The sequence below is a fragment of the Mus caroli genome, chromosome X, assembly GCF_900094665.2.
Source record: "Mus caroli chromosome X, CAROLI_EIJ_v1.1, whole genome shotgun sequence".
NCBI classification, from domain to species: domain Eukaryota; kingdom Metazoa; phylum Chordata; class Mammalia; order Rodentia; family Muridae; genus Mus; species Mus caroli.
Genome location: NC_034589.1, coordinates 151,083,608 through 151,105,073, shown reverse-complemented (window position 1 = coordinate 151,105,073; position 21,466 = coordinate 151,083,608). Strand labels below are relative to the sequence as shown.

At 41.2% G+C, this 21,466-nt stretch overlaps 2 protein-coding genes across 5 annotated transcripts in view; one reads left to right on the top strand and one right to left on the bottom strand.

Annotated features, from left to right (window-relative positions):
• Positions 1-2,247, top strand: part of Txlng (taxilin gamma) — a 50,742-nt gene extending 48,495 nt beyond the window's left edge. For all 4 annotated transcript variants that reach the window (XM_021152781.1, XM_021152780.1, XM_029473101.1 and 1 more), the window contains one exon: positions 290-2,247. In XM_021152781.1, the coding sequence (XP_021008440.1) occupies positions 290-616 (327 nt within the window). In that variant the 3' untranslated portion in view covers positions 617-2,247. The remainder of the gene's footprint in view (positions 1-289) is intronic.
• Positions 2,248-2,904: 657 nt separating this feature from the next.
• Rbbp7 (RB binding protein 7, chromatin remodeling factor) lies at positions 2,905-20,579 on the bottom strand. Its single transcript, XM_021152782.2, has 12 exons — positions 20,241-20,579; positions 19,211-19,355; positions 11,945-12,090; positions 11,004-11,177; positions 10,350-10,465; positions 9,047-9,207; positions 8,255-8,381; positions 8,057-8,134; positions 6,769-6,845; positions 5,648-5,705; positions 3,861-3,971; positions 2,905-3,353 (listed from the first exon to the last, which is right to left on the bottom strand). The coding sequence occupies exons 1-12, from the start codon at positions 20,254-20,256 to the stop codon at positions 3,285-3,287; spliced, it is 1,278 nt and encodes a 425-aa protein (XP_021008441.1). The 5' UTR covers positions 20,257-20,579; the 3' UTR covers positions 2,905-3,284.
• Between the last annotated feature and the right edge of the window lie 887 nt (positions 20,580-21,466).

Here is a 21,466-nt window from a genome sequence, read left to right as displayed (position 1 = left end):
TTAAAATGAAATTTTTATCAATTTTAGGGGGATTTTACCTATTTTTAAGAAACAGGGGATTTAAACCATGTTAAACAGCAGTCCTATACTTAAGATGCATATGCAGTCAAGGTAAACTAGATTGAGTGTTAGGTTTCTGAGGAAACTAAACATGTATAGTAGACAATAACAGGTTTCCAATATGGTTCAGCTCAGTTATTTTGTTTACAAACAATACATGATTGTATTTAATGAGGTTATGGAATTCTCGACTGGTTTTGTTTTTCATTTTAAAAAAAACACACAACAGAAAACTGTCCGTGATAAAGAGTACAAGGCCTTTCAAATAAAACTGGACCGGTTAGAGAAGCTGTGCAGGGCTCTTCAGACAGAGAGAAATGAGCTCAACGAGAAGGTCGAAGTCCTGAAAGAGCAGGTCTCTATCAAAGCAGCAGATGGGGACTTGGTGCCACCTGCAACGCAGCCCTGTGCTGTCCTGGATTCCTTCAAAGAGACTTCAAGAAGAACCCTGGGAATGCACTTGGAGGCTAGAGCCAAGTCAGTATGTGAGAAAAGTGCTGCACAAAAGCCCTCATCTTCAGGTTCTGCTGCTCAAGGCATTGAGTCAGTTGACTAGGGTGAAGTATGATCACTGTATTGAGAGATATATTTTGTGTATAACTTCCTCTGTTAGTAGTAACTATTGGTTTTGTGGTGAAGATTTTCTTACTTTTTCTACCATATCTGTATTTTCTTAGAACTACTGGACTTATGTGGTACAGGAGGCTGCTTAGCGGTTTGGAATAGTTTTACTCTATAAATTTCCCTCAACTATGTTGCACATCTGCCTCATTTTCCCCCTTTGGAGTGCATGCCTTCAATGCTTTGTTCTTTCCTCCTCTCCTTGCACATAATTTTCATAACTAAAAAACAAGGCCATTAGAGGAATTCTATTCTCCTGATGGTTCCTTGAGGTGAAAACAATTTTAAATATCTTATCCCACTAATACCTTTAATAACCCATTTAAATACGGGATTAGAATGCCGGAACTGGTCAGAAACATTTTTCATTCGAATCAGCTTGACAAAGTAAAATAACCACATAACCTTGAAGTTCTGACAAAACTAACTTACTACTCATAAAGTAGTCCTAATATTTGTGGATAGATGACAAAAGGTGATTCCTTGAAAACTGCTTTCTTGCAGTTTCGGGCAAAAATATAAAAGCTCCCTTCCTCACCATGCATTCTGGCTTTGTTGAAGTTGTGTGTTCATTTGCATTAAGACTCAACAAGCAGGGCCTGTACATGTGTGTAGCTCAGTGGCAAGCATTGCCTATCATAAGAGGCTCTGGGTTGACAAGTTTCATCATCAAAGAACACTAGTTTTGTTTCCTAATAGAGAATTTAAAGTAAAAACACCGGAACCAGCTTGGGAAAATTTGGCAGATTGTTTACATAGTCAAAAAGACGCCTAGCTTTCTAGTCTATTTCTCCTCTTTTTGATGCTATCACTTAAAACAAAAACCAGTATTAATGTTTCTACACTTTGAATTGGGGAATTTAAAAATGAAGCATGTAAGTCTAAGTCAATTTATTAAAGGTTCAAGTAAAGCTGGTGCACCATATTCAAAGACTGACTTGTTGAACTGGCTAAAAATTTCATTTGTACTCCTAGCACATTTTATTTTTATGGTCAAAACTAGGTTCAAATAATTGAAAAAAATGTCCAAAAGACAGAAAACAGTCTCTGTAGTAGATGATTATTTTTCTAAACTTTGGTCACGTTAATCAAGGGGTCAGAAAGTAAAAGAAATTCAAAGTAAAGTCAGAAACAACAACAAAAAAAAAACCTTTCAATAGCCTCTTTATAAATAAATACCCTCCCGCCTTCAGCTACTAAATCAAATACTGGACTTATTTCCCATGAACGTGTCAGAAATATTGAAATTACTAATGATCACATTTCATAAGTCTGCTTGCACAGCTCTTAACATTTTATTAAGCCATGTGTGTATAGCCTGCCACAGTTTTTGTGGTGCTTGTCCTGTGTGGAAGACTGTACATCTTCAACCTGTTGCATATTTTCAAGGGCTTTATAAAGCAATGTGATTAACAGTCCTGGCCTGCTGCTTTCGGCTTACATACATCTTTAGCTAGATCTTTAGAGGATAGAGATCCTGTATGAAATATGCATATGCAGAATCTCTCCTCCATTACCCTGTGAATGAAAACAGATGGGACCTCAGAGAAGGATACCCTCCCTTAAAGTGATCACCTCACCAGCCCAGTGTTGTGGCTTTGTAGCACGCCCGTATTCTAGAACACTGTAATGCTACTATGCTGGCCCAGAAGAGATTTATATGTTGAATTCACTTACTGCACATGGTGCACTACCATGCAATCTTGATGTATATTTTTAGTGTCAGTAGACCCCAAAATGTAGCGAAACTTGGGTATCAGGCCATTTCATCCTCAGACTTGTAGAAGTACATTTTCTGGTCTTGAGACCTGTATTTTTTAGTTATGTATGCAACTGCCTTTATTACACACCTGGTTATCACAATTCAGCTCTCAGGTGTTGCAGAAAAAAAATCTACCTCTTTCAGACTGTAGATGGAAATAACTGTGAAAAAATGATGCAGATATCTTCTAGTTTGTGCTAAACACACTGCTTTATTTTTACAGCCCACGTCTTTCATGAGGATATGAATTGTTAAGAGGCAGTCTTGTTTTGCTTTTCAAAGACATTTTGTAGAGATTTTTCACTACCGTGAATCTGATTTTATCTACTCAATTCTGTAGAGATTAAGTAAATATGTATGATGAAATTAACAGCTTCTGTGTATTCTTTGGCTGCTCTATGAGAAATGGGAGCATGCAAACCCACCCACCCTTCCACATCTTCTAAAAGAACAAAACAAACTTTATTTTAAAACTTTATTTCTGCAAAGCCAATCAAGAAGTGTTGGAAGGAAAAAGTGTAAAAGTTATCCTCGCATATTTGGGAACTTGAGCAAGCACTTTAAAAGTTTGAGAAAATGACAGTTGAATCAAAGGCAATACCCAGCAATGTGTGTCTTTAAAACAATGATGTCCGTTCTTAAGCAACATTCCTTTTTATCCCCTAATAGCTACAATATGATACAGTACGCAACAGCTCACTTGAAAGTGCTAGAATCAGAGGGTAAAGAATGCCAGAAGCCATCCCACTTACATTTCCTACTATACAATGCCTTTTTGGCGCTTGACAAATCAAGCATTCGTGTAGCAATACATTCAATAAAAACAACTCATACTTTGGGTTTAAGATCCTTGCCCCTCCAGTTCCGATGCCGTGACATCTGACTCTTCATCATTGTAAATATTTTCAGCCTGGAGATAACAACCAAATAGGTAAAAACAGAATTTACTATCAATTAAAGGGTGTTTCAGTGACTCTTTAAATTATTTGCCATGCACTGTTTAGTCACTGTTCAGAAGGCACTTCAGTCATCACGGAGAGGGATCAATCTAAGAATCTTAGAAATATTTCAACAGAGAACACCTTCCTATTTCCCTCATATCCTTAAAGTGTATAACACAGTATCCCAGCTGACAGTGCAATGTCAATTGATATAGAGCATGTGTATATTATTATGATGAGTATGGGTATTTTTTTTGTGCATGGTTGGGAAGTTGGTTCTTTCCTCTCCCTTTGACATGGGTTCCAGGCATGTAATCTTAGATCATCATATGGTGCTTTATAAAGCAAGTGTTGAGCCATCTTGCAGGCTCAGAAAAGGTAGGTTTAAACTGCTCCCACCCTACAAAGTCACCTAAATAATGAATATCATTAGTGAAATGGTTTTACAGGAGTTATGAAAAAAAATTTCAACTCACCATCTGCCATATCTGCATGATGTTATCTTCAGACACAGAGCAAATAACCCAAGGTTCATTGGGATTCCAGCTGAAGTCAGAAATCTTGGCAGTGTGCCCTCCATGAATAAACTTAATAATAAAAAAAAAGGTCTTGATTTCATATCCTTTGTCTTACTTAGCTTGCCCCATAATTTAGAGGTAGAGTGACATGAGCTCTATGTAATTCCTTACCACCCCGATATTCTGAAGGACTAGAATTCTGTCCATACATTCAAATGTCTCAGCATGTTATTCATATGTTAAGTTCCAGGAAATATTTATTTCATCCCTAAGTATTCTGGCCTCTGCCCATTTCTTATAACTATGCCACCACTTCCAAATGAATAACCACCAAGCATTTCCAACATGTCTGCTCTTTCATGTGCCTGACAGAGGAATCTTCCTGGTTCTTCTCTAGCTATCTTTCACAGTAGCCTCTTCTCAATATTCCCAAGGCACAATGTATCGACAGTGTTGCTAAAATAAAATACCAAGACCTTTAAGGTCCAGACTTGCAGCATAGGCCAATGAACTTTCCCCCAAAATGTAAAAGGGTGGGATCTTATTTTCTAGCTTTATCAGTTTTAAAAAAACTGAGATGAACAGACCAAGTTGGGGGGGGGGTGTCACACATATCTCAGAGTGAGGCCTTGGCTACAGACACAAACTCAAAAGTTTCAATTATATGGGCATGTATGCCTATATACATGAGTGCCTATGGAAGCCAGATATGTCTGATCTCTCTGGAGCTAGATTATAGGGCATTGTGTGCCACCTGGCATGAGTACTGAGAACTGAATTCTGGTCCCCTTGCCAAGAACAGTAGGTATTTTTAACTGCTGAGCTACCTCACTAGCCCCATAATGGTGTTCCTTAAGGACTATAGACAAAAGGCCTTTGTGAAAAAAAATCTTTAAAATCATGAAGGCTAAGAGTCAGGCACAATAAAATATTTTGGACACTACCATCTGGTTATGGTAGTATATTAAGGGTAACACACACTCACTCTCTCACCCCCCTACCCTGCCGCCCCCATGGCCTCAAAGCTCATGGCCTTCTTGCTTGAGCCTCCTGGGTTATAGAATTATTTTTTAAAGCAGCAATGATCTAAATGTCAAACACACTGGTCTAAAATCTCCTATCCTTCTCTTGCTCATTTCTGCCTGGAGCTACTGGGCACAGAAGCCAAAGAGACAAGGGAGCTTGCACAAGGTAAGCACTAGTGAACACCTTCTGTGTCTTGGACTTACTCTCAAAGGCTTTCTTTTCACCTTCAAATTCATGCACCATAAATTAATACTCACCTAAGTGCAGTATGTTAGAGACAATGACCAAATGTTTGGAGGAGACACATGGTGAACAATTCAGAAAAGGGACAAAGAGCTACTACTAAGCCTGTCAGTATTTCACAGAAAAGTGGTTAACTTCCATATGGTTAGAGAAAACCATGCAGGTAACACCAGTCATACTACCTCCCGATCCCCCGGCCCCAGCAGAAAAGCAAAAACAAAACAAATCTCAAAAAACACCATACCTGAAATCAATAGGAACTTAAGTTACCCTCACTGAAACATTTCCAGAAACTTCTGGAGTTCCATTTACTATTTGTAATAAATGTCAGAGCCTAATCACAAAAACTTCCTGGATTTCCTTTTTTTTTTTTTTTTAAATCATTGGCAAGCTAAAATTTGAAGCTCTGACTGACCTAAAATAGTCTAGTAAAAAATAATCAAGTGTGCATACATGACATTTAATCTAATGCATACCAGGAGCTCTGGAGGCCCATCTTCTGCATCTTCTGCTGATTGTTCTTCTCCAATTTTACTATTAAGAAAATAAAGCTTTCATTACTGCAAAGTCTTATAGCATGCCTGTGTGTTTTATTAACCCATAAAGTATTTCTCTATGAGAAGTACTTAAGACAGGTTTCTCACTCAACCCATGGGTTGCCACTCTGTGTGGGTTAAACATTTTTCACAGGTGCTGCCTAAGACTACATACGTGAAAACACACATTTATGTTATGATTCATAATAGCAGCAAAATTACAGTTATGAAGTAGCCAGAAAAATAACTTTATGGTTGGGGGGCTCACCACAACAAGAGGAACTATACTTTAAAGGGTGGCAGCATTTCAGACTTAAGTATTCTTTATTACTGTGAGTTGTTCATTTGGAGCCACTAATAATTAAAGCTGCAGAACGAAGAAATATTGCTCATAATAAACATTAGTTTTATTTAAAAAAAATTTAACTGGTTTTAATGAAGTGTAAGCCAAAGAAAGATTTGTTAGGAAAAGTCAAGAATATCAGGAGTTTGAGGCAGTCTGATCTGAGCTACACAATGCCCTGTTGTCACAAAAAATGAAAAAGAAAACAATCCAACAATTCTGTTTTCTATGCTACATGCAAGGAGACACTGACAGTATTTTAATGCTTGTGGTGCTAGAGACTGAACCCACAACCTTGTGTATGCTAGTACTATCATTGAACTACAACCCTAGTGAACTGTAGCAAAAAGGTATTTTAATTTGGTAAGCACACTAGTGGCTCAGCAGTTAAGACCACTTGTTGCTGATGCACAACAGGGTTTATGTCCCAGCCCCCACATTGTACTATCCCTATACAACTACTCATAGTCCCTGTTCTGGGGAATCTGATGTGAGTACCTGGCACACATGTGTTATACACACAGGCAAAACATACAAAATACATGACCAATTTATGTTATTTGCTGATTTACTTTTATATCACAGAACAGAAACTCTTAGGTAGTAAGAGTTTATTGAAGTTGGATCTGCAAATTGTTTTCCTGGTTTATGAGTTCTATTATGTAATCTGTTAGATTGACACATTTATGCAGTTCCTTGTCACCAGATCCTAAATTACCTTAAATCCCACACATTCAGGCGGCGATCAGTACCACTTGAAGCCAGAATAGTTTCATTATGTGGAGACCAGTGGACCTACAATACAGATTTTGAAAACTTATTTAAAGAGCCTTGGTACCTTGGTCTGTAAGTATCATTCTAATCTATATTTCCTTACCTCACATTCTGTATCCACTTAGCCTAGAGACTTTACTGTCCAAGGCTTTAAAGTGACCCCTACCAATTCACCTTGATGGCATCGCTGAACCCAACACTTTGTGTGCTTGCTCTACCACTGAGCTACATACCCAAATCCTTAGGTACTCCCAGCTCCCCAAGCCTGCAGGCAGGAAGTCATGCTTCTAGTACTGAAGAAGTCAGGAATCCCAGAAAACTTTAGACTCATAACCATCCATAAAACCTTTAAAATTAGCCTATAATCTCTACTCCAAAACTATGTATAAGGCCGTTTTTTACAGTGCACCCACCATATTGTCACTCTTAATTGAAAAATCCTTGAAAATGTATTTCAAACTGATTCCATTTAAGAATTTCTTACTTCTGGATGGGAGGGGACTCTCAAAAACAATGACAGCAACAACAAAAATATCCATCACCTTGATTTATATAGAATTATGAGGAGCTTTATCAAAAAAATTAATGTCCAAATCCCACCAAATAAAAAAACCTCAGCTGGGCAGTGGTGGCGCACGCCTTTAATCCCAGCACTCCGGAAGCAGAGGCAAGTCGATTTTTTTAGTTCGAGGCCAGCCTGGTCTACAGAGTGAGTTCCAGGACAGCCAGGGCTACACAGAGAAACCCTGTCTTGAAAAACCAAATACAGCCGGGCGGTGGTGGCGCACGCCTTTAATCCCAGCACTTGGGAGGCAGAGGCAGGTGGATTTCTGAGTTCGAGGCCAGCCTGGTCTACAAAGTGAGTTCCAGGACAGCCAGAGCTATACAGAGAAACCCTGTCTCGAAAAACAAAAAAAAAAAACAAAAACAAAACAAAACAAAAAAACAAATACAAACAAACAAACAAACTTCAAATATTCGCCCCTCACATGAAGTCCTTGACATGAAGCTATCTGAAAACTGGGCCAACAAGACACCCTAATGAATAAAGCTGCTTGCCATAACAAAACCTGACAACTGGAGTTGTCACTAATCCCCTCAAGGTAGCAGGATAAACTTATTCCCAGAAAGTGTCCTTCAACCTCCCTCCACATGCCTGTTTCAGCATGCCCATACATATACACACAATTATAAATAAAACAATTAAAAGGTACCCTCAAACTCTCACATACCTGGAAAATTTCATCCTTATGCGATTCGAAGGTGTGGAGTTTTAGTTTCAGATTACGCAGGTCCCATAAAGCTACAGTCTGTAGAGAAGAAACCAAATGAAAATGACTTCTATATAGTTTATGTATGATCTTTAAAATGCTTATTAAAGTACAAAACAGGACTTGGTTAACACCAAAACCAAAAGAAAACTATGAAACCTTATCTGCAGAGCCAGTTGCCAGAATGAACTCGCTGTAGGGATTGAATGAGAGGCAGTTGACCTCAGCAGTGTGTGCATCCACCAAATGGCTCGGCTTAGAAGTGGTATTGGATCTGGTGTCCCATCTGAAATACAAAAAAAGACAAGGCATACAGCTCCAAACACTTGGCTCAGTCGAGGTTATTTCTGTACAAAGCTCTGATATGCTTGCCCATTCACAAATATACAAACCACACATAGCTAGCAATTTGGGCTTTCGTCTATTAAATATTTTAAACCTCCAAATAACTAGGACCACTATTCTAATTCCTTTTTGATTTTTATCTTAATTACATACCATCTTAAATGTACACAAAATACAGAATATAGGATCTAACATTTACTTTACCTATAATTAGCCTTGTCAAATTCCAGTATATTGTTCTCCTAGTCTTCGTAGTACAATAGTTCCTTATGAAACGAGTTACCAAGTGATTTTACTGCAGCTCCATGGCCACACCCTGATGGAAACACTCTTCCTCCCTGAGCTCTACTTACTTAACTCTGGATCACAAATTTATAATTTATTATTCAAGCCTTTTTCTTCACATTGCTTCTGTAGCAATGTTTAACAAAATAAACTGTTCACTATATATATGCAGGTAATTATTTATCAAGTATAACCCACAAAAAGCTATTTGTCATCTTCAAACTACAACATAACTTTCAAGAAACAGAACACAATCAGTCGACCAATCCCTGCTGGTCATCCAGATTACCCATCAAGGTTCCACTGAACCTTCCATCTTACATCATAAGTTTCTGATCATCAGCAACAGATCCAAACAAGGACTCATGCAGCAGATGCCAGGCCACATCCTCTACAACAGCTGAGTGGCCAGTAAAGATTGCTTTAGCATCCACAATTTTGCCTTCCTTTGGTCCTGCATTTATATCCCACAGGCAGACAGTCTAAGGAAGAACAAAAGAGAACAAAAGCTATGAAAATGCCAGTTTTAAAAGGTAACTTGTTATTTAGGAACATATTCATCTCCTTAAAGCAAAATAAGACAGTCGTTACTGTGCATGCCCACCAGAACTAGATGTTCGTATCCTATTGTTGCCGACAATACATACATCTTATGGTTGCAGGATGGAGAAATCAAGCTAGAACTGAGTTACATGTTTTTACTACTTGCTGGATAGCCATCCTGGTGCCAGAAGGTGCAATGCTGGTAGCTGTGGTAGAGAGGTCATCAACAATTTATTCCGCTTTAAACTCTACATACCAAGGCAAACCAAGGCCAAGATGTGCACACTGGTTCAATAGTGGCAAGACTGATCCCTTTCTTGTTTGGATGTGAGAGGCACACCCAAAGCAGAGAATCTGGAGATATAAGCCTGTATAAGCCCAGTTTAGGATGCCATAGGCCAATATTCAACTACAGCTTTTATTAGATGGAGAGCAAGGAGTAATTGCATAACATCTATGGAATTTCATTTCAGACACCTAATGAAAATAAAATTAGTGGCAAAACATGTACAACTTTTAAAAATAGAACCTGTTAAATTTTACACAAATAATAGAAAGGTAAATTTGTCAGTCTTCTTTTAAATGATGGTAACCCTCCAATCTTCAAAAGAGCTTTGTGAAATTCTAAAGCTCTAACAGTAGTCTCATGAAACCATTGTTTTAAAACCTAGGAAAATGGTGGCTCATGCCTTTAATTCTAGCACTTGGTGGGCAGAGGCAGGCAGATTTCTGAGTTTGGGGCCAGCCTGGTCTACAGAGTGAGTTCCAGGACAGCCAGGAACACTAGGAAAATGTTAACACAACAATCTATGTATGATGTCATCTTAAAAAAAATTTCACCAGGTATGGTGGTGCACACCTTTAATCCCAGCACTCGGGAGGTAGAGGCAGGCGGATTTCTGAGTTCGAGGCCAGCCTGGTCTACAAGTGAGTTCCAGTACAGCCAGGGCTACAGAGAAACCCTGTCTTGAAAAACCAAAAAAAAAAAAAAAAAAAAATCAATCTATACAGAGATCCTCTAGCTTATATTTAGGACTTTCACGAATAAGATACAACAGATTAAGAAAAACTTGGCTCTTACATGGTCATCAGATGCACTCAGGAGATGCCCACTCAAATTAGAATTCCAGGAAAGACCATAACCTTCCTTTTGGTGACCTCTTAATCTAAGATCAGGATTACATTCTCCACTTGGATCTAAGAAGAAAAAGAAACAACGTTGACCACTAAGTTACCTGTTTATCAGAATTGGTAAGAGCTAAGCTTCAAATTTCTTTCATTGAGTGAACCAAAAGAACAATTCTACAAGAACAAAGACTACATCTGCTGAGCCTCAAACAGGCTCCTCTGGACAGTCACTTAGCAAAAGTTCCTGTACTTTTCTGCTACAGAAAAAGCATGTCCTGTTTGATCCCAGAAAGGAAATACTCAGAAGCCTGTATGGGTCCCCTCTGGAGACCTATCTACCTGATCTTGTTTTCTTCTGCTTTGGCTCTGGATCCACACCTGATAGCAGATTATCAGGTTCTAGCAAATCACCAACCTTGCAGGTGCTTATGAGATCCCTCACTTTGTGGGTGCTGGGAATTGAATGCATATCCTCTGAAGAGCAGCCAGAGTTTCTAACTGCTATTGAGCCTTCTCTCCAGCATACACAGTACAGTACTTTATTTTTAAAATATTATCGTCTTCAATCAAGAAAGATGTGTACTGGCCTGGCTTTACTATTACATACCTGGTTTTGCAGGGTGTTTTGTATAGTCAAAAACCAAAACATCAGAAGATGGTGTTTTTGTGGCAATGATGTGAGGATTCTGTGGCATATAACGAGCACGGTTTACTTCTCCTTCATGGTTAATTTTAATTTCACATTCAATTTTCCCTGTTACAGAACCAAAGCCACCGAATTCTAATGTGAGGAGACATAAACAAAACATATACAGGATTACTACTCACAAGTCATTTAGCTCAATCAGCCCAACCAAATTTACAGTCCAAATAGAACACAAATAGTGGAGAAAAAGAAAATCTCCAAAACACAAGTTTTCTACTATATGAAATTGATTCTCAAAGCCCATCTGCATTATATGGATTGCTACCTCATGTAAATACAGTTAGTTCTACCTTGGATATAAAAAAATTTAAAAACTGGCCTTTTTAGTTAAGATCTGATTATTTATAAAAATCTCACCTTACATACCAGTGCGCATAGTTTCTCTTCTCATTCTTAATTGCTGAGTAATATTTTAAACACACTATAATGTACTTAATGTCCTATGACCCTCTTATTTTGCTACACTGATCCTAATTTCTTGGTACTGTATATGTTATTGTGAAAAAAAACCCTCACACATATTGTGTGACTAGTTCTTTAAAAGTTAACCCCCCCCCCAAAAAAAAACAACAAAGAACAAAAGCCAGGCAGTGGTGGCGCACACCTTTAATCCCAGCACTTGGGTGGCAAAGGCAGGCAGAGTTCAAGGTCAGCCTAGTCTACAGAGTAAGTTCCAGGACAGCCGGGGCTACACAGAGAAACCCTGTCTCGACCCCACCCCACCCCCCCAAAAAACAAATAAAAGTTACATGGCTAAGCCAAAAGCTGAGTGCAAATTTTAATCTACATGCTAAGATGAATCCTCCGTTTGGCATTAATGTTGAAATAGGTCGTATACCCACCTCCCTTGTCACTGTCACAATGGGAAGCATCGAACTGTGCATCATCATTGGGAATATGAACTCGAGCAACCACCAGATGGTTCTGCTCATCAGATGTATGAGTGCCCAGCACTAGCCAATGAAGGGCATAATCCTTTCCTTCTGGTCTGGTTAGGAGAAAAAAAAAGTCAAACTAATCCTATAGAGTTTTCAGCTGCTAACAAATTTAGTCTGGTTCCCTCAAAATTAGCATGAACATTTCTTTAGCAAATATATACAGAACACCAACAAATCCCTGCTTCCCATCTAATTACCAACTTTATTATCCCCATACTTCAAATGTAAGAAAACACTCTATTTGAAGAGTTTAGTTTTTCTTTCCTGCCTGGAGAGTCATCTTCCTTGCCTTCAATTATCATTGTGGATGCTACCTTTCTAGAACAGCAGATTCAACTCATCAAACATACCAACATCTGTCTACATAGAAGTTCATCACTGATCCAATACTCATGTAGCCAGACTTCTCAAATTGTACATTTAGCCTATAGCTGATGTTTATTATGCTAGATGTTTCTGTTTTCCCAATGAGATAAAATAGAATGAGTGAAGTGTTAAGGGAAAAAAGGGGGGTTAATATACTGGTTCAAACTAAATCTAGCTATATGCAACCTATAAAACTAGCTATATGTACAACCTCTCTCCAGTCTCATTTTCTTCACCTGAAAAATAGGTTAAGTGAAATGGCATGATATAAAATCATTTCTTTTTGTTTATGATACCTATACAATGCACATTCTCAAGTGTTTCTGTCACCTTACTCTATGGAGATTCACCTTCAGGCTAAAGAACTTGCCAGTGTCTTTTACCACCATCATCCAAACAGCAATTTTTGCACTGCTATTAAGTATCAATAATGCTTTCCCATTGTCTTATCTAGAAGAATTTCAACTGTGCCCCACTGTCCCACAAAGAAGTAAGACTCTTAAGTCCCAAAACCAGACAAGTTAGATCACATATCCGTTTGTTCCTAAATTTCTCCTGTACAAAGGAAGCAGTAATGTTTTAAAATAATAACCAAGAGTTGGAAATTATGTCTATGCATGTCCTTTAGTAATAACTTACAAAATTAAGTGCTATCAAATTAAAGTTTGGCTTATGGTAAAACATATATAACTCCTGAAAATAGGTAGGAGTTACTAAGCAATACGAAGTTTAGAGGAGAGGGTAGCTATTGGTTGATGCATTCATAGTAACCCAAAAACATAATATGGCTTTGGGTGAGGGCAGGCATACGTATATTTTTACTCAGAAAAGTTATCGTGGAAATTTTAGGCTTTTGCTGGGTGTCCTACATCTATAATCTTAATTATTCAGGGTGCTAAAGCAAGAAGATCACAAACTAAGGCCTGCCAAAACCATGCAGTGAGTTCAGGTTCACGGCCAGTGTGCACAACTAAGCAGAGGCCCTGACTCAAAAAAAAGAGAGAGTTGGGAATATAGCTTGGTAGTAGTATAGCATCCAACTCTCATGAGTGAAATCCTGGGTTCAATTTCTAGTGTTAGAGACGGGGGGAAGGCCTTCAATAATGCACTTTAGAACACGGACAAACTAAAACCTTTACAGGGATCTTAAATATATCTCAAAAGAGACCTGTTATGGAGGAGAAACAAAAGGTTATTTTTTACTGTAGCTATGCAGGAAAATGAAGACCAGTAAGTATAATAAAAGCAGGCAGATAGACAGTTTATCATATATGACCTTTGGAAGAAGTATTGTTGCAGCTAAACTGAAGGAAATCTTAAAAATTTGATTCAAATTCAAAGATTCCAGTTTCACAGGACTTGTTTCTCTCACATAAAGATTGTTTTTATGTTTTACTAAAAAGTCCTTTATCTCCATCATTAGATCAACCCTACTTCAGATCATGGTGGTACACACCTTTAACCTCCAGCACTTGGGAGGCAGAGGTAGGTGGATCTCTAACTTTGAGGCCAGCTGGTCTACAGAAACAACCTACTTTACTTAAAAAAAAAATTTAGGGGGCTGGTGAGATGGCTCAGTGGGTAAGGGCACCCGACTGCTCTTCCAAAGGTCCAGAGTTCAAATCCCAGCAACCACATGGTGGCTCACAACCATCCGTAACGAGATCTGGCTCCCTCTTCTGGANCAACCATCCGTAACGAGATCTGGCTCCCTCTTCTGGAGTGTCTGAAGACAGCTACAGTGTACTTACATATAATCAATAAATAAATCTTTAAAAAAAAAAAAAAAGAGACTTTAAAAAAAAAATTTATTTATTTATATGTAAGTACACTGTAGCCGTCTTCAGACATACCAGTAGAGGGTGTCAAATCTCATTACAGATGGATGTGAGCCACCATGTGGTTGCTGGGATTTAAACTCAGGGCCTTCAGAAGAGCAGTCAGTGCTCTTAACTACTAAGCCATCTCTCCAGCCCCCAACAACTTGCTTTCGTAAACTCATATTTATCTCAATATTGGACACACTCAAAGGTAGCAAAGACAAAACATCTATGCTACGCATGGTGGTACACACCTTTAATTCCAGTACTCTGAGGTTGAGGCAGGTGGTGGATCTCTAGGAGCAGACCTCATCCCTGGTCTACACAATAAGGTTCAGGTCAGCCAGAGCTACAGTGAGATAGACCCTATGTCAAGTTTATAAAGATCCTATCTTTAGTACCAAAATCCTTGCAATGCTAAGAAACTGACCCAACAATCCCAAAAATATGCTGTATTACAAGACTATTCCCAGTAGCACTGTTTATAGCAAGCAGCAAAGGACCAAAACCAACCTAAAAAATACCCATCAACAAACAAGTTAATAGTGACATAAACTATTCGTAAGTACATTTGAGTGGCATCTTCATTAAGAATGGGTATGTGTCAGCATATTGAATAGTAAAGTCTCCAATATATTCTTTTTGTTTGTTTGTTTTGAGAGATGGGGCCTATGCAACCCTGGCTGTCCTAGAACTTTGTATGTAGACCAGGTCCTGCTGTCTCTGTCTCCCAAGTACTGAGATTAAAGTTATGTGCCACCACAATCGGCTTTCCAATACACTTTTATTAAATCAAGTCAACCAGAGATCCTGAGTTCAATTCCCAGCAATAAATAGTGGCTTACAACTAATTGTAATAGGGTCTGATGCCCTCTTTTGGTGTCTGAAGACAGCTACAGTGTACTCATAAAAAATAAAAGAGTACTTTAAAAAGAAAAAGGTAAATCAACAACTTGCTATCATAAAAAAATCAATCCCAGGAACTGAAAGGTAGAGGTCAGTTGGTATTCAGGTCTGCTGATACAGTCTTGTTATCACAGCTACTCAAAAGCCGAGGTAGGAGGATTCATGTTCAAGGCCACTCCCAGTAGCTGACACTTTATTTCACATTTTAAAAAAGTATTCACTTTTTAAAGTTTGGGACTAATTCTTGGTGGTAGAGTGCTTGACCAGCAACTATGAAGCCCTGGATTCAATCTTCAGGACAAAAAAAGTAATGTACTTCTATATTCTCTTAATTAAGATGGACCAAAAATGTAAAGCAACTACCTTCCCTAAGGCAGAGGGAATTAGGAGTACTGGCAATGGAAAAACTTCATAACATATACTTCTATACTGTCTGTCACTTCAATTATTTAATAAGGACCAAGAATATAATCCAGTGGTAGAGTGCATGCCCTGAATGCAGCTGAGTTCACTTTCCAATTTATAAAACTTTTCAAAAACCTAAATCAATTGTTCAGACAAGTCCAAGTAATCATTAGAAAGTATATTAAATATAAGCAGGACATGAAGGAGAGTATGGTCTTGTTACTCAAAGAAGGCAGGCATTTTGTAAAAATCAGGCAATATTTCCACCCCCAAGATAACACGTTAAATATATGCAACTAAAACTCTCCAAAAATGCAGATTCTGATTCCAAGCACATAAGGGATACTCAATCTTCATTATTTTTTTTAAAACTTTTATGTAAAATACAGAGGTAACATTAAAAATAGTTTTTACTGGGTATGATAACATAGGTTTTTCAGAAGGCAGAGAGACAGGCACATCTCTTGAGTTTTGGGGTAGTGAAGGAAACATAAAAAGTGGTATTTTAAGCCTTAAAATTACTTCTGAACAGGCCTGGCATGATGGCACACACTTTTAATCCCAGTACTTTAGAAGTTGAGTCAGGAGTGAAACAGTTCTAGGCTAGCCTTAGATACACAGTGAGCTCCAGGCCAGCCAGGGCTACATAGTAAGACCCTTTCTTTAAAATAAAAAAGGGCTAGAGATGGCTTAATGGTTAAGAGCACTGGCTGGTCTTCCAGGTCCTGAGTTGTAGTCCCAGCAACCACATTGGTGGCTCACAACCATCTGTAACGTGATCTGATGCCCTCTTCTGGCCTAAACGCATATATCCAAACAGAACACTGTATACATAATAAAACCTTGTTTTAGGTAGATAGGTAGAGATTGAAATCAGGGTCAAGTAGGAATCAGTATGTCATCACTTAACTGTGTTTTTACTCCACACAAGACGTTTACCATGCAGGAGATAATTTAGTAATTTTCCCACATGTAAGACAGTACTACTAACATCTTCAGATATCTGTAAATGAAATAACTAAAAAAGACAAGAGTACACAACCTGCACACAAAGCTAATAAGCAAAGGCAATACTCCAACCTAAGTCTCTGGCATCCAAGTTCCCACCCTTGGGCTGCTGATATGACTGCTATGTTCAATTCCCAGCAAGCACATGGTGGCTCGCAGCCATCTGTATTGGGAACAGATGCTCTCTTCTGCTGTGTCTGAAGACAGCTACAGTGTACTCATATGCATAAAGTAAATAAAGCTAGGCAGTGGTGGCGCACGCCTTTAATCCCAGCACTCGGGAGGCAGAGGCAGGTGGATCTCTTGAGTTCGAGGCCAGCCTGGTCTACAGAGTGAGTTCCAGGACAGCCAGGGCTATACAGAGAAACCCTGTCTCAGAAAAACCAAAGAATTTTTTAAAAAGTAAATAAAAATAAGTCTTTAAAAAAATTCAGCCGGATGCCGGGCGTGGTGGCGCACGCCTTTAATCCCAGCACTCGGGAGGCAGAGGCAGGCGGATTTCTGAGTTCGAGGCCAGCCTGGTCTACAAAGTGAGTGCCAGGACAGCCAAGGCTATACAGAGAAACCCTGTCTCGAAAAACCAAAAAAAAAAAAAAGAAAAACCAAAAAAACCAAAACCAAAAAAAAAAAAAATTCAAAAAAGTCTCTATTATGCTTCAGTTAAGTAAAAATGTTAAAAAAAAAGCAAACTGTTAATAATTTTTAATTAACAGAAAAACAAAAAGACAAATGCAGCAAAATTACAAAGAACCTGAATACCCTTGTAGATAGGTTGATGTTTTTGTTCTTAATCTTTAATTTTTTTCAAGATTTGAAGTATAGCAGTGTTTTCTTTGCCTCGTGCCTGTGTAAGTGAGAGAAGAGCATCATCTCTTAGGACCTGGATTACAGAAGGCTGACATAACAGCTGGGCACTGGGAATCAGCCCAGGTACTTTGTAAGAGCAGCTAGTGCTCTTAACCACTTAACTTATTCCTTTGCCCTCTGGATTTTTTTGTCTTCCTGAGAAACACGGTCTTGCTAGGTGGTGGTAGGGTACATCTTTAATACTAGCACTTGGGGAGGCAGGTGGATCTTTGTGAGCTAGTGGACAACCTGGTGTCTGTGTATTTGTTTATTCCCAGGGCAGCCAAGGCTACAGAAAAACCATGTCTCAAAAGAGAGAGAGAGAGAGAAGAAATATGGTCTTGGGGCTGGAGAGATGGCTCAGTGGTTAAGAGCACTGGCTGCTCTTTCAAAGGTCCTGAGTTCAACCCCCCAGCAACCACATTGGTGGCTCACAACCATCTGTAATGAGATCTGATGCCCTCTTCTGATGTGTGTCTAAAGACAGCTACAGTGTACTCATATAAGTAATCTTAAAAACAAAAATCCATGGTCATCTGAGTATACCTCAGGCAGGCCTATAACTTAGAATTACACCCATGTGCCATCACACCCAGCTCATTCTATTTTTATTCTATTTACTTACTTATTTATTTATTGTGTGTGGATATGCATGTCTACAACAGTGTACATGTGTAGATCAAAAGACAACTTGCAGGAGTCAATGCTTTCTACCATGTGAGTTCTGGAGACTGAATTCATGTTCTTAGGCTTGGAGGCAAGTGCCTTTACCATGCGAAGCCACCTTGCCAACCCTCAGTCTATTTTAGAATCTGCTCAAAACACCTTAGCCACAGAGCACACACCTACCATGCTGAGGCCCTGGGTTTGAACCACCTCCAGTGTTGAAAAAATAAAATCAGTGTCTATAAGCCCCCATTAAGTAGCAATTCAAGACTCTTCTCACTGGACATTAGATTTTTAAAATGGAATTTTAATATAAAAAACCCTACAAATAAAAAACATGAGATTTTGAGACAGCAAGCCCACATCTGGAAGGTCAATATTCATATATGGAACCTAGCCCTTACAAGTGATTTTAAAACTAGCTTCTTTTTACCACTGGTCACAAATTCTTCCTTGTATATTAGTTTCATTTAACCCTAATTATAGGCTCACTATACAAAAAAAAAAAAATCAATATACTTTTAAGGTATGTGCCCATATTCCTATAGAAAAGGTACATGCCTACCTAAAGGTAGTCTAATGAAGGAGGTGCCTTGATTCTGGAGCCAACCGGTTTGGGTTGGTTGAGCTCTAGTTTGTAAGCTATGAGATCACCAGTAGTGAGCGCTTGAGCACCGTGCTTAAAATTCTCAGCCCTTTTCCTCACTGGTAAATCCCTGAACTGCAACAGTAGTTCTGTTATGAGGCTTAATTTCTTCAGATGTGTCAGGTTCTATTATTCCAATTATGCCAAATCTTACAAATATTCAAGAAAAATCACTTAACCCATCAAGCCATAATAGCTTTTAATTTGTTATGTATGTAATCTTTTCTATTAAGTTTGAAAATAATGTATTGATCTGGAGTCCAGAGATGTTGGTCATGGAATGGCAAAATATTCATCATTTCCTATACACAGTATTACAATATTCTCTCCTCTCAACACACCTCTATGCTAGAAACCACCTTAAGTTTTGAACAACCACTTGCCGCCTCACCCTCGGCCTAACCAATTAGGTATTTATGTTCTGTGTGTGAAATAACATCAACAATACCTAGAAATTTAACACGGTACTTAAATCTACACAAAATAGAAGTTGGCAGACACCCTTACTTAGTCACTTCAGGAAGCCACTGAACGGTAAGACTGGGCCACTGAAGAGCATGGGTCATAACCAGGTCATACAGAAACGGTGTATTCTTCTTCCAGATTTTATATTCTTCGTTGATGACACGCTCCTCCACAGTATCTTCAAACACTGAAATTTGGAGAAAGCCCACAATTAAGTGGCTGAGAAGGCTCGGAGTCAAAGGCATGGATACGGATACTGGAGGTCACCTCGAGACGGCCACACCTTATCTATTCTTTCCTTGTACCTATCCTGCTCACACGAACTGCTCTCCCACAAAGTGAGAAGACCAACATCAGGAAGCGTTTTCGCCTCCACTTCCAAGATCGGGATCCCGGCGCTTACCCGAATTGGGTCATTAATTGCCCTTCCACCGAGCTCCTCAGCCTTTTTATAGCCGCTCGCACCTGTTCTCCGATGACCCGCATTGTAAACCGGTGCCCCGACCCACTCGAATAGATCCAATCCACGTGGAGCAGCAGCAGCCCACAGGCCTGCTTCCCCCACCCCCCACCCTCGGAGGAGGCCCCAGCTCCCCACCAAGCCACCATCGGCAGCCATAGCCCGGAGGGATCCAGCTCCTCCCCCCCCCTCCCGACACGGACAAGGGCCGCGACCCCGAGACGGACGACGACCACGCGCACGGAAGAATCCGCGCCCGCCGCCGCTGACTTCTCGGGCCGCGAGCGCCTGCGCCCCCGAGCCAAGGGCGTCGGAGGGAGCTAGGCCGCGGGGTGGGGGTGGGGGTGGGGGGTGAGGGTGGGGGAAGGGGGGCCTCTCCCTCGGCCCCCGCGCCCGGCTCCGGAAATGCTCCCGGCCCTCGGCGGCGACCAGGCCCCGTGTCGCGCAGGCCCCCTTGCAGACGCGCGGCGAGTCTCGCGCCCAGCCCCGCCCCCTGCTCCTCACGCCAATTCGCGCCTTTCGTCAGCGCGTGCCGAGGCCTCGGGAGCCCGCCAGCCCCCCGGAGTCCCGGCGCCCGCGCGCCCGCCCGCCCCACAGGGCAGGCATCCTTACTCTCTTTACTCGCCATCTTGCGTCGGGTCGTTTCGCCCCCCTTGGCCGCCTCGGACTTCTCTCTCGCTAGTCAAGAGCAGCCCGGCAGGCGCTCCTTGCCTCTCCCAGGCACGTCACGCAGTCCTCGCTCGGAAAAGCCTGAGTTCGGTCTGGCCGTCTGGGTTCTCCCCCCAGACGCCGCGATCGCCTCTTGTGCCTCCTCCCCGCTGGCGGGTAGCGAGGTCTGAGCCGCTCTCCTCTCTCTCCCTCTCCCTCTCGCCAAACTTGGAACGAGACTTTTCAACCCGCGCCTCTCAGCCCGCCCAGGCAGCTGAGCGCAAGCGCAGCCGCCCTGGGAAATTGGAGAGGCGGAGGAGAGGCGGGCCTGGGAGCCAACGGCTCGGCGGCTTGGACCAATAGCGTGCGACGGGAGGGTCTGACGCGCTCTCCGGGGGCGGGGTTCTCGAGAGTGGGTGGGGCGTTCCGCGGCAGGAAGTTGGCGAGGCGCAGGCGCGAGGCGTCACTCCCCAGGCTGGCCGCGGGGGCGGCTGGGCCCGCGCGGGGGTGGGGCGGATGGGAGCGCGGTGTGCAGGCTGCGCGGGGGCTGCGAGCCCCAGGGCCAAGAAGCCTGGGGCCCGCGGGGCGTGGTTGCTTAAAGCAGCAGCCGCGGCGGCGGCGGCGGCGGGGGTGTGCGCGAGGGGGGCAGGGAAGCTGCAGCCGCCTTAGCAAAGCAAAATCTCAGAGCCAGCGAGGAAAATGGTTTCCTGGTCTCGAGAGATTACAGTGCCCGCAAAGTCTCCCAGATAATCACGGCCACGCAGTTTTCTGCACCCCTCAAAGGCTCCCCCATCCAACTGTGTCGAAGGCCCAGTCGAGCCCTGGTGACATTTGTCATAAGCGAAAGGGACCTTTAGGAGAGACCTTGGGCGGGTTTTTCTTTTTTCTCCCAGAAGCTGGGCAGACCTTTATTTAAGGCCTGCGATGGCGCAGGCCTTCAATCCGGCCTTGGTCGAAAGTTGACTTAAATGACTTTTTGTTCACCTATGTGCGTCCTTAACCTACTGGTTCGTTAGCTTCCGGCTGCTGCAGGGGATTTTGTGCCTGCCACTGCTTCCCTATCTCAGTTCCTGCCTAGGCCCCTGCTGAGTCATTCTTGTCACCTGAAGGGGTCCCATTTTGACCCTGCAGCTGGCTGCTGAACTGAACTGGAGAGAGCTGGGCTGGGCTAGGCCTGCATACCTGAGCTC

What these genes read in the sequence shown, in the direction of transcription:
- Rbbp7 (XM_021152782.2), bottom strand. An exon ending in AAAACACCCTGCAAAACCAG is followed by an intron (nt 10,466 to 11,003) that starts GTATGTAATAGT and finishes TTTTCTTCTTAG; the next exon opens with ATCCAAGTGGAGAATGTAAT. An exon ending in GATGATCAGAAACTTATGAT is followed by an intron (nt 8,382 to 9,046) that starts GTAAGATGGAAG and finishes TTTGTATTTCAG; the next exon opens with ATGGGACACCAGATCCAATA.